The sequence below is a fragment of the Odontesthes bonariensis genome, chromosome 2, assembly GCF_027942865.1.
Source record: "Odontesthes bonariensis isolate fOdoBon6 chromosome 2, fOdoBon6.hap1, whole genome shotgun sequence".
Lineage (NCBI taxonomy): Eukaryota > Metazoa > Chordata > Actinopteri > Atheriniformes > Atherinopsidae > Odontesthes > Odontesthes bonariensis.
This window is the reverse complement of record NC_134507.1, coordinates 20,457,005-20,470,954: the sequence shown is the minus strand read 5'-3', so window position 1 is coordinate 20,470,954 and position 13,950 is coordinate 20,457,005. Positions and strand designations below refer to the sequence as shown.

General features: G+C 37.8%; 1 protein-coding gene across 2 annotated transcripts in view; it reads left to right on the top strand.

The window, feature by feature from the left end:
• grid1a (glutamate receptor, ionotropic, delta 1a) overlaps positions 1–13,950 on the top strand; it is a 300,550-nt gene that overhangs the window by 204,392 nt on the left and 82,208 nt on the right. For both annotated transcript variants that reach the window (XM_075478629.1, XM_075478637.1), the window contains exon 4: positions 1,249–1,454. In XM_075478629.1, the coding sequence (XP_075334744.1) occupies positions 1,249–1,454 (206 nt within the window). The remainder of the gene's footprint in view (positions 1–1,248; positions 1,455–13,950) is intronic.

Here is a 13,950-nt window from a genome sequence, read left to right as displayed (position 1 = left end):
AGAAGTAAAATGCTTCCACCACTAATTTGTAACAGGATTTTCCTATAATGGCAGCAGTGATGAAGCAGGGGCTGATCCCCAAACATGTGAATGTTTTGAATGTCAAAAGAGCTTTTTGCCCACCGAAATCCATTCATTAACCTATACTTTGGTCAACAGAAAAGTATACAGATAAGAACCTTTTAGCACATTTGGCGGTCTTATAAGATAAAAAAAAAAGAAAAGAAAAAAAGATTAAGAGTTTTTTTTGGCCCCTTAATTCAACATACATCGGCAGGGGTTTCCATTTTAAGTTGGAGACAGAAGACGTGTGTAAGAAAGGGAAAGGGATTTCTAAGCATGTGCGAGGTCAATTTAAAAAAATTATAAAAAATTTAATTTCACATTTTGCCCTTTGAACATTCTAATTCTGAGAATCCAGCTGCAGCTTTGTGTATTTGTTACCCAAGAGATTATTGGCAATAGACTAGCTGCAGTGAAGATCAAACATTGCAGGTAATTCCTGCGATTTGTTTCAAATGATACTTTTGTCATATTGTTATTTTAGTTTGCCGTAGGTATTAACCAATGAACCACAGTGAAGTACAAATATCTTCTATCTTATCTCATCTTCTCTTTTCAGACCAGAACAGAGGTTTTCTAGTTTTGGCCAAACTCAAAAAAGGGGACAAAAAAGTGCTGCAAATGAGCCAGTTAGAGATTAAATCCCTGAGTCTGGTCTGTTCTAAAGCACCAGAGCACTCGATGACTCATCAAATCGTTAGAGATGCAACAGGAGGAACACATACACCCACACTTTTAGTGGATACAAAAGGAGGTCTGGTCCAAGTGATTTTTCTCAGCTCTCGTTAACAATGCCGCATGACTTGGCACATGCTGGGTTGCTGCACCCCTGTGACCACCGGAACTGCTCTGCTTATTGTGAGCCCTCTGTTGCATATCACCTTTGATTTGTGTGTGCAGTGCAGCCTTTTAAGTGGTGACATCTATAGTGAACATAGACACATGCACAAATGCTTGTCTGTTTTGTAATGCTTTAGATCGGGAGCAAAGACCAAAATCTGCCTTGAAGCATTTCAAATGAAGCCTGAGAATATGGTGTGCATGTACAGATATTGAAAGCACAGGATGTTTACCAACAATTGAAATTTAATGCTCCAGGGCAAAGCGGTGCTTGCCTGAAGAGTTCTCTTGTTTTTGTTTCCCTGTCTCTGTCGCATCCTGATGAAATGTCTTCTCCTTCATCAGACATCCGGGGTTTGCAATCCTTTATGGACCAGGCGTCTCGACTCGGTCTGGATGTTTCCTTGCAGAGGGTGGACCGCAACATCAGTCGAGTATTTACTGACCTCTTCAACACCATGCGCACCGAGGAGCTTAACCGGTACCGGGACACTTTACGACGGGCTGTATTGCTCATGAGCCCTCGAGGTGCACAAGTTTTCATCCACCAGGTAAGTTAAATTGATGAGCCTTTGCTTGTATTTCTGAACCCATAAAACTTCAGCGTCAGAAAGCAACCTAATATGTGGATTCATGAACAGAAATGCATTTTTCTGGCACAAAATATCTGACCGTTTATTACATAGATTCAACTGTAGCAAATAAGAAAAATAGCAATGATTGAGTAAAGTAAATAATTGCCTACTTTTTATTGGGTGTTTTCTACTACTATTGATCCAGTAATCTTGTCTGCACCTCCTTTGAACTCTGACAAATCCCAAAGCAGATGGCAGAGGTGAGACTGAGATTAGTTTCACCTTTTGGATTAGTTGGCCTTGAAAAGAAACAGTAGTCTGTTTGAAATATTACAAACAGAGCTTTGGCCACCAGAATGCAACTCTTCACTTTGAGAATTGTTATTTTCTCTTTCATCACACAGTGTAAACAAAGTCTAAGTGCATTATTTTGCAATACTTTCCCCATAAACTTTGAAAAAGATGAACTGTTGTGTAACAAAAAAAAAGAGAGAAAAAAAAAAAGCCAAACATCAAAACCTCTTTGTATTAGAACAACAAAGTTTCAATGTTTTGTTCCGGCTCAGAAAATATGGGGCGTTTTCTTTTTTGTGAAGCTCTTGATCATACCGTGTTGAATAATCGCTGTATTGCTCTGGCATGATTGAGGAAAATGCTGGTGTGGCATAGGCAGTGTTGGCGGCAGTGATGAATATGACAGTGTGAAAGTGAGCTGAGTGCCTTGTTTTGCCCTGCAGACACATCACTCGACACTTCATCTTCCTCTCATTTTGCAAGGACAGTGACACTCTAAAGACTTTTCAACTCAAGTGTAAAATGTGGATGTCAAATACTGCCATAGTCATAGGGTTAATATATGGTTGTAGACTAAAGAAAATGTGTCGGTTACACAGCAGTTTAACTATTCAATGTCACAATTTGTCTTTTTACGTTTTGTTCTTCAATGATGATAGACAAATTGATAACATGTATAGTAAAAGTATCAATAATTGGACAGTGACATGATTTTTGTTCTTCAGACACTGTTTGAAGTAAAGCAATCGATAGAGGTTAAACAGTAACTTCAAGGACGTACGTGAAATTAAAATAAAATGCCTGTAATACTGTATAATTAAGCAAATGTGTTGTCAATCCAATATTTTTTCATGGTTGGAAATCTTCTAAGATTACTGTATGGTAAAGAATCCTACTGAGATGCATGTTGCTACAATAATTTCATACACATGTTTTTTGTCTTGAGGCCATATTACATACATGCATAAATACACCATGTACGTATGTTTCTATCTCAACAATCATTTACTCTCAGCTGACACCAAGTCATCTCTGATTATTACCAGTTTTCTACGCCAACTAATTTTTTTACTCCTGTAAGAAAATATCTTAGAAAAGAAGCTTAAACTAACAGTAGGTCAGAAACATCACTTGCATTACAATTAGCTTCTTGTGAATGCTCTTCTATTAATTTAAAAGTTAAGTACTCACCGACAAATAAATTAGTGCACAGGTTGTGAATACATCAAGGCTTTTAAGACTCATTAATAACGTATTACTTTGATCTTTTCCTGGACGCCAATGAATTCTGTTTTGGTACACAAACAGTCTGCCGCAGACATCTTTTCTTCACATCAGTTTCCATTTAATCCAGACAATTATATTCCCAGTCATCCCTTATACAATTACCATCATCTTAGGCATCTTGGGGACTAAGAAATAAGCACAACTTCATATTCAGCACAGGTTCCAAATGCCCGTGTGAATATCTCAATTCGAAGTGGTGGAGATTTGTAAATTCATCAAAGCTTCATTAATACCTCAGTAACTATTACCGCAGTTTGTGCCCACTTTGCAACACACATGCAGAGAAGAAAATGTTGATATGCTGATATCTGAGTGGAGAATGATGAGCCTTGAAGAGCTGTTGATCAGACATAAGTTCAATGGCAAAGTAATGCATTTTGTTCATAACTAAGTGGAATAAATGCTATTAGTCATTAATGATTTCTGCAACGCATCAAACACGTTCTGGTTTAAAGAATTGTAGTTGAAACTATGCAGAGTTATTCAGTTGGCATCACAGTAGTGGTGATTAATCTCAAATGCATGCTCTGTATTATGCTGCTCTCTGAATTTGTCATATTTGTGTTTCAGAATTAGTTCCACTCAATTGTTTTTCTTTAATTTCCTCTGCTTTGTTGTGCTGTACTCCACGCTTATTCATTTTCAATGGCCGTAGTTGGATTACTGAACAGATGTAGAAAGACACAGAACACAACTACAAAAGCTGGAAAAGAACAACTAAAAGACATAACTAATACGTTTATTTCTTTAATTTTGAGTGTAACTTTCACATATTAGGCTGAAACGTATTTTCATGAGTCTATTAGTCATTTTCACAATTAATTGATTCACTGAGGGGGAAAAAAATCCTAAATCTCAAAGAAACACTGTCATGTTTGTCCAAACCTCTCTGGGCAACATACACATTTAAAAGGAAGGTTTATTGAAGGGAAAGTGTGTAGTAATTGTAATAAACTTAAAGCAATAATTTTTTCATATGCTTTTTACATTCTGTAACTCGGTCTTAATTTTTTAAGATAACAGGTAGCTAAAGCTGACAGATGTTGTAACAGGTTGATTTAAAAAACACTTTTATTCGATATAATGAAACGCAGTAAAGCACAAATATAATCTCAGTTTTGTAGTTTTTTTGTAATTCACTTTTTTATTGCTTTTTTTTTTTAAAATATTTTTTGGGGCTTTTTATGCCTTTAATTGATAGACTGTTGGAGAGAGACAGGAAGCAGGGGGCAGAGAGAGGGGAAAGACATGCAGCACAGGGCCGCTCGGTGCGGAACTCGAACCGGGGCCAGCTGCATCGAGGACTGTAGCCTCTGTACATGGGGCGGCTGCTTAACCCACTACGCCACCGACCGCCCCTTTTTATTGCTTTTTAACAGTACAACAAAAGGAACAATATACATGAACAATGACAAGAATAAAACAACATAACATGAGGAAAAAAACAAAGAAACAAAAAAAACAACCCACACACAAAACATTACTCGCTAAAAAATGCTTACATAAACTAAACTAATCCAAACATAAAAATAATTACATACATCAACATACACAGGGTTAACATCTCGAGCATCTCACCTGGCTCCCTCACTCCCACAGTCACCATCCCACAACAAATCAGTCTTTTGTCACAGTTGAGACACATCTCGCTATCCACATAAAGATTCATCAACATTGCCCCACCAATCAACCATCTCGCACAGCACTTATGAAGGGACCCCATAGTTTCATGAATATCTCCTCCTTATTGTTCAGCCTGAGAATCAGTTGCTCGTAGCTCGCTATTTTGTTCATTTCTCCTAACCACTCTTTAAATGGTATATCAGTTGTGTACTTTAATTTAGTTCTTAATTGCGCGCAATTGGTTACATTCAATCTCTGTAGTATGAAATTCTTCCGACATCACGATTATTTAAAAGTTCCAGTCTTCCGTCGTATCATACTACTCTACCCCTCAAGCTTTCTAAGGTTCCCTTTTATGCTTCAAACTCTGCTTTAACCATCAGCCTCTATTTTCACAAAGAGATGCAAAGAATTGTAGAGATGCTCAAGGCAAATAAAGGAAAACAACTACAAAATGACGATACAATTATAGAGATGCGAGACACCTTTACTTTTTCAACATTTTATTCACTGTTAATTTCTATCAGTTTTCAGTCGATTGCTTATTCCAACACATAAATTACATATGCATTTGCAGAAATCATCCTAAATTACATGTTGTTCTCTGTTCAAGTCAGATTAGGCTTTATTTACCAGAGTATTATATTCCATCATAAGTCAGCTGACACCGCTCCTGATTACTTTCAGGTCACAGACATTTCTCATACTTTGAGCAAACTGCTCGTGTGATTGAGTGTCTGTGGTTTTATGCTAGAATTCTGAGCTTTTGTTTTGTCTTGTCGAGACAGTTGCCGTCTCTGCTCTTGTTCACTTCGGATGTGAGAGGATGTCGAGTTTTCTGTCGGCTTCATTGTTGCTTTGTTCCTGACACTCCTCTAATCTCTCTTCTGTTCATGTAAGTTAAGTATCTCTTGAATCGCACAAGCCTTTTAGGGGGCCATAAAGGGTTTTAAGCTTTTCAATGTCCCACATTTGTGTCCTTGGATCACTGACTGAAAATGATGCATATTAAAGCTGCCGTCGGCAGGTTTTCAAAATTCCGAGTCTAAAGTCGGAAAATTCGAACTGATACAACTTTCAGGTCCCTCCCCCTCTGTGGACGAGGTTGTGCACGTGAGTTCACACCAGTGTGCGCCCACACAAGCTGGGGGCAGACTCACACTCACACAGCATGGAAGACGTGGTTGGTGACTGTTCTGGTCAGATAATAGATTAATAATAAACCTAACGTGATTGGTTAAAAACAGCCGGGAGCGCTCGATTTTTGCAAGCACGATTACAGGCTTCAGAGGGAGCTACAGAATTCGGGATTTTTCCTAAACAGCCTATTTAATATTCTACTTCCAGAATCCCATGACAGTTCAAGCTAATATGACTAAAAAAAAGTTGCCGACGGCAGCTTTAAGGTTCTAAAGACTCAACATCTTTTATGAATTACTAAAGTCACACCAATTAATCTGAAAGGAGCAGTGGGTATACATCTAGAAGACACTCAAATTAAAACTTTGGCTCCTTGGGCTTTGGTTTTGGTAGATAATCATTCATTCTCACCAACTCTGATTTAATTGCATCAAGCAACCTGAATACCTGTGAAATGAATTCCAAAAAATGCTAGTGTGCTTTAGAAGTAAGACCTGTGTGTATTAAGGAAGAAGCATGCTTTTTCATTTTCAAATGCATGGTTCAGTCATAGAGGATTAAGTATTTAATCCCGGTCAGATTTTGTAATGTATCATATGTAAAATGTTTGTTCACTCTATAAAATCTTTTTGCTCTTTTTGTGGCATGTTGGCCTTCTAAAGGTGTCTATATGAGGGAAAACAAAAAGGGTGGTGTCATCTGCTGTGCTGGCTCTGCAGGGCAGTTGATGGATGGAGCTCAGAGGCTGGGTGAGGTCTGCCTCTTGTGCTGCAGATATACCAGGCTCCTGACAAGCAGTCCTGCATGCTGCCAAGTGACGTGAGAGGGAGATAGAGATGCTGCACAAGGTGGCATGAGGGTTAAAAAGGCAAGACGGGAGCAGAGACAGAGGGCTTAGATGAGAAGAGTACAAAATAAAAAAGATAAGGAGGGGGTGGTGGGTGGGGGCATGGGAGGTTGATGTAGAGAGGAAAGGTCAATGATGAGAAAGAGATGTGGAGCTTGAGGGGGCTCCTCCAACATTATAAAGATTGGCTGTATGACATGGTAGCAAATTAAATCTAACACAAGAGGCAGTGGAGAAAGACAAAAGAGGACGGTGTATTATATCTGATAAACAGAACCTAATGAAGATGGGAGATGTTGAACCAGTGACAAAAGATGGCCACTGTTAATAGATAATTGAATAATGGACTATTGGCCAATTTTCTGAGGCTGAAATGCAGAGAAATCCTTACTGGTGTGGCCATTTTTACAGGTAGTGGACTAATAACAAATGAAAGCAGACATAGCCAATGAATTTCCATAATGGTCAATGCACTCTACAAGGAGATGTGCAGATTGGCAAAGGGCGTCAAAGTGGCAGATCTGATGTTAGATTCAAGTAACAAGCTGTGACTGTGTTAGTAAATCGCTGGATTATCAACCATAATTGGATATTAGCTTCAAGGTGACCACACATTTTGTTAAATCTGAGCTGGTTTCTTGGCTCTGATTCAAAAACTGAAGTCTCACTTTCACATACACACACACACACACACACACACACACACACACACACAAGTCTTAATCTTCATGACATTCATATTACTCATAGTTTTTCACAGTTAAAGATCATTCAGTTATTAAAGTAAGACAAAGTTACTTTTTTTTGGCTACTTTTTGCAAACAGAGCACTGTATCGCCTTTGCAAATCACAAGTGAAAGTAAGTGAGAGTACTATTATTGTATTACTACGGGGCACTAATGCACTTGTGTTGCAGTGGTCTGACAATTTGAAGACCAGTGGTTAAACTCCCAGCTTCCCTGGACCAGATGTCAAAGTGTCCTTGATAAGACGCTGAACCACACGTTGCCACCGAAGCATCCATCCATATGTGAACGTGTGTGATCGAGGAAAAACCATTATGTGGCCACTAACTTTGTATAAGTCATGCTGTGCGAGTGTGTGTGAATGTGGCTTGCAGTGTAAAAATGCTTTGTGGTCAACTAGACCAGATTATCATATTTATATAACAAAATGTAATGTAGAATATTTCTTTATTACTAAAGTTGGTCATCAAACATTGCTTCAAATGTTGTAGCAACAAGAAATTGTTGGACAGAACTATCTCCGGTATTTCCTATGTTAAAGGAGATGGTTAAGGAAGTATTGATGCTCCTTTCCTTAGTATTCAGAGAATTTCAAGTAACTCTTAGTGGCTGCCACTTTACAAGTTTCCTAACAGAGTTAAATGCCCCAGAAGTTTCTAAACAAAAAAGACTATTCATACAGACCCCAGGTTTCAGTTACTGACTGACACTCACCTTGTGCTTGTCTTTATCTCCACTGTATATACTACCTGGTTTTGTTTGGATTCTTGTTTTGTGAACTTTATAATTCTTTGCAATTCCTTCTTTGCAGCACTTTTGGTTTGTTCATCCAGTAAATTATTAAAGTTTACTTTTTGTTCTACACCTGCCTGCCTCCCGTATGTGCCGTTTGGGTTTCTTTTGGACTGCTCATGACAATATTGGCTTTTTCACCTTGAATGAAAACAATATGAAAAGTAAATGTGGCCTTCAGTGTGAGCAGGGCTTTTTTGAATTGCCATTTGATTCAAGACATGCAGTATGTGACCTTCACCTGCGGATTACTGAAGTTCTCTCTTGCCCTCTTTTCGGTTGTATCTGGTGCTCCAGACTGTATTACTTTTTCCTCGATCTTATGCTTTATGGACCATCACTGGCATCTGAAACCTGTTTTTCAACTTTAAAAAACTCTATTTCTAAAGGAATGAGGCCATATAAATGCCTCCTGTGAGAGAATATATTGGAGCTTTTTGTGTACTCTATCAAGGACTTTGCTACTGAGCAAACAGTTTTTATATGGTTGCTGAGTCCAAGCATAACTATTGAGAGTTCAATCTTGCTTGATAGTCGGTATGATTTATTTCAACAGATCATTGTCTCACATGTTTGTTTTGTCCTCTTCAAGTTTTTTTTTTTTTTTTTTTTTAATAAATCTAATAGAAATAAACATCCAACACAAAAAAAGTGTACTGTGTGTTGTCTAAATGTCAAGAGAGCTACAGAAGGCTTTCAGAACATATTTTCCCAGTTGAAGTGCATGGCACGTGAAATTGGAAACTGATTCACTTGTCAAGATTCAAACCCATGAGTTGCTCATTAAAAACTGACCCTCTGACATTTAAGCGTGAGATGCATTAAACACATTTGTTCACGCTATGAATTGTGTTTTGATGACAGAGACTCTTCGATCTTATTGTCACAAACGCTTGTAGACAATGATTTAAAAGTGATTCAGCTGACATGCTATTATACGGCACATTGGAAAAAGATGGCTATGATGGCTCTCAGGGAATTCACCACCTTTGGCATGACAGCTTGCAAGACACAGCACACATTCTTTACCCACAGCTTTCTGATAGCAAATGTCTCTTGACATTTAGCTCTCACTTAGAAACATTTTGAGTCTGTCACAGTTATTTTATCAAAGTTTGTTACAGACTGGAAGCAGAATGGATGAAAAATATTTGGGTTTGAAATTCATGTTTACCTTTATGTAAAGGTGAGATTTTTAAAAGATGTTCTGATAATGGCAGGTGTGAACCTGTGTTTGGATGAGATGGAAATTAATAATTTACTCAAGCTTTATATGCCAGATGTTGTTCTATGTTATCAAATGCATATTAGTATTGTTATCAAACTGTAACTTTCTCCAATAATTTTCCATCCTCTCAGTTTTTAAAAGCCAATGTCCTCATGTCAGAGAAGTGCAGCCTTCAGATTCTGGTTTTGACAGTATTTCTTGATTTATAGAAAAAAGCAGGAAATGGGGTCTAAAAAAACATAATGGTAATCAGTAGATTTACTCTCTCATTGTAACAAAATATTCCAGCAAGTAGCGCAGTGGTGCCTTGGCACCTGAACTTCCCCTCTGCCTCAGATTGCATAAAGCTGGCCATGACCTGGAAGTGTTTATCCCAGCATGACTCATTAACCAGACACAGAGATCATGGCGTCGATGCAGGGGAGCGTAGTGTTGGCACAAACGGTGTTTTGCAATTGTGCACATAGAACGATGTCCAAGCGTGTGCACGCCCTTACTGTCTTGCCCCTCATTTCTTGCTCTGATCTATCACTGCCAGCTCTGTCTACACCCCCCTCCTTAGTGCTAATGAGTGAGGCCAGAATAATTAAAAAGCTCAGAATGTACTGCTCAGATATTCTTTTTTTTTTTTTTTTTTCACAATAGAAAAGAAAAGCCAGCCAGAAGATTAAATTATACTCACTCAGAATACAAATGAAGGTACCAGTGTAATATTGCTTGAGTGGCGTCATTTGAAAAGGAGACTGAATCAGTTCCTGCTGCTTTGCAGGGGGAGTGTAAGTTATGATTTAAATGAAGGGCACTCATTTAAACCACCTGCTCAACATTCTGCCAAAACAGCTCTGACCTCTCCAGAGATGGACAAAGACTTCTGGGGATATCCTCGGTGTTGATTCTGGGATGTTGATTTTTGATCCTTTGGTTTTGGTGAGTTGCGGATTGGGCTTGGTCCAGCACATACCACCCATGCTTGATCATATTGGTATTTAGGAGTCTGGATGCCAGGTCAGCTCCATCGCTTCTTTATTTTTTTCTTGAGCCAAGTAGGGTTCTGCCATGGGGGAGCAGGCTTGGTTTGCAAAAATGTTTACCAACCTTAAACTCCCAGAACCCAAGGTTTAGGAACAGAATCTTTGCAGTGAAAAGTGATAATTTTTCACTGATCCCTTAAACTTGAAGCATGGCTAATTTTTATGTGTTTATTCAAATACTGTTTTAATCTAGAAAAAAAATTGTCTAGGGGGACTGTGATGCAAGATAAACCCAGTTGTGTTTGCCTGTCAGTCCACCACTAATTGGCAGACTAAAAGCCTTCACCAACTTTGGGACAGATTGCCTTGAAATTCTGTGCAGTCATTAGATGGTCTTATCTGGGTTAGGTGTCCTACTTCAGGTAATTTCTCAGCTTCACCATAAGGTTTTTCTTCATGGTTTGGTTGACATCACAAACATAATCAAATCAGAATGTTAGCTTTGTTGTAGGTTTGCTTTAGATTTAGTTCAAAGCACTGACAACTGTAAATACTTTGCAGATATGTAAAATGATGTGTGAAAATTTTTATGTTTATTGAATCGGGCTCAAGTTTTAGGTAACCAGTTAGTTCCGCTTAAGTACACTCGTCAGAAACACATGCATGCGCATCTCAGATGTTTAAGGGTAGAACTGGGTGAGATGCAAAATTTATTTGATTGAAGTGTTTTTGACTTGAAAAATTTCTAAATCATAATAATGATGATTAAAAAATGTCTAAATCATAAATGTCTATAACTTAATACTCATTTAAACGGTCAAAAATTGGAGAAGTAGAACATTTTGGAAATGGCAATTGCCAAATATGAACCACCCAGCTGAAAATATTTAGTAGGATGAACATCACCCTTTGTATCAGCTGATATCATAGACCAGTAGAACCATGTATGAAATGAGCTGGACTATTTATTTTGTTGAGGAAGGTTGGGCAGCCTCATCCTGCTGATATCATCCTTCCCCTGAGTCTTATGGCTCAAAGCCCCAAGTCCTGCTGGTGTCCTGGAGGCTCAGAGAGGAGAGAACGAGGTGCCTGATGACTGACACAGCAGCAAATATGGTCATGTCTTCATTGTCATATACAGACTGCACAAAGGTTTGTCTCATAAGGTCTATATATTTATAATATTTATATATTTTTTAAATTTGATTTAAAGTGGATGGGAAAAAAAGAATGCACCTAAGAATCCAAATTTATATAGAATTTATTTATCTATTTTTTTTTTTTTTTGGCCTTGTGGCATTTGAAGGCCAGAGGTGATGAGGTGTGTGGAGTTTATCACGCTTACTGTCTGCTGGCATTGCTCCCCTCTGGCTTAACCCTCCACCCCTGGACCCCTGTCCTCTCCCTCTGACCCTTGTTGCTGCTCCTCTATTCCATTTTCCTCCCAATAACAGCATGACAAATTGAGGCTGCCAGAAAATGATCTATCATTGTCCTACATCTCATCCTCTGCTGCCCTCTGTTCCCTCCTCTTCTCTCTTTGTCTCTCTTTCCCCTTCTGTCCCTTTTACAGGACATTCCCTCCTTTCCTCTTTGTATTTTTCCAGATCTTAATGGTTTCACATTTCTCTCTACAGGGCACTTTATCTTTCTGCCCTTGCCCCCTCCCACCCAATGCTCATCTTCTTTGGTCTACTGTTATTGCACTATGTGCTTTGTGTCTTCATTTCTTTTCATGTTAATTTCCCTCTTTGCATACTCATTTTGTTCTATGATCTTCTTTATGTATTTTCTATTTATTGTTTATACAGTAGGGACAATGTACAAAATGTGTATCACTGCTGATGGAAGCAAATTTTCATCTCTAGTCTTCTTAGTGGAGGCCATTAGTAATAAGCTGGTCATAGGGATGAAATATAATTTGCTTTAACCTTCGTCTTGTGTTAGTTCCCTGTTACCATCTCTTATGTTAACGGGTCGGTTTTGACCCGTGTTTTAATTTCGTTGTAAAATACACTAAAAACAATCATCTATCATCCAATTTGTTTTCTCATTTCTTGGTTACCTTATTAGGCTTCTTTATCCATAAAAATATTGGTTTTAATATTTTTGGTGTGGGCCCCTGGGCCTTGTTTTTGTCAGTATACCCCTCAATTTCAATAAAAACAAAAATGTAAAATGAACCTCAAGAGAATCAATAAATGAAAGGTTATGTCACCTGACTATTACTGAGGGGATTTAGAACACATCTCTTAAATAAATTAGTTTTATTTATTTTTTCATTTTAATGTTATTAACTATAGTAACATCTATGGTGTTACGGGTCAGTTTCGACCCATATATTTACTTCAAGAAAAAGGCAAAAAAGTCTCTTTTTTTTCAGCAATAGAACTTTAGTACAAACACAAAATGAAAAGCTGTGTGTTGGCTGACAGTGAACTTGTGATTTCAGTTTTAGCTCTAATTATTGCTTTATAATCTTATTTTTATAACTGGGTCGAAACCGACCCTAACAACACAAAGGTCTAAATTTCAACTAGAGCATTTTATAATTTAGTGAGAAAAATTTTTTTTGTTTTATTTTGTTGAAATAGAGGTTCCTGACAAAGTCATAAAGCCTTGATGCAATAATCAAATTTATATGGTTATGTTATGCATTTAAAACCTTAAAACGGGTCGGTGCCGACCCTAACACAAGACGAAGGTTAAAAAATATACCAAACAGATTAAATAAAATACCATGTAATTGTGATAGTCTTCCAGGTATTATAGCATACAGTTATACACTCATGAAGAATTGTGCTGTAATTTAGTAAAACAGAAATTGTTGTGGAATGGTCAATATTGTACTGTAATAATATCGCTTAATGAGTTTGAGTGGAACCACTATTGTGTTGCTTCTCTAGCAAATGGACTCAGTGGGCTGTGACTGAGATCAGTAACTCAATTAGATTTTTCTTCACCTTGTAGAAACTGCATTGCACACCGACAAAACATTAATTGCTTTTCATGGCAAATAAATGCTACAGTTAGACTGGTAAATAATTGATGGCTTTTGCATTCCATGATCAATTAATGGTACTTCCTTCATGTCACACTCGGTGTTTAGTAACTGTGAGAGTCAAATATTCAGAATGACTTTGCCCATGCATACAACTCTTTGCAAATAAGTGTTTTACTCCAGCAAAATGTACTTAAAGCCTCCACATCATGTGTATTTTAAAGTAGTATAATCAAAACGGTTGTACATAGAAACTTTGATTTCAAAATTGAATTGAAAATTGGCGAGCTCTTCACTTCATTAAAAAAAACTTGCCTATTCATAGGTAGTGCTGGTGAATTAAAATCCTGCTGTATGTTAGGTGATGGCTTAGCCATTCACATTGGTAAATGTCAAGGGAGTTCAAAGGGTAAATCATTTGCACATTGAAATGATTGTTAAGATGATTATTGTCAAACTAATAGCAAAGTAATGAAAAGAACACTGGCCCAACAGTTGATAGTTTTCCAGCCTCTGTGACTGCTTCAGCTCGTTCTATACCCA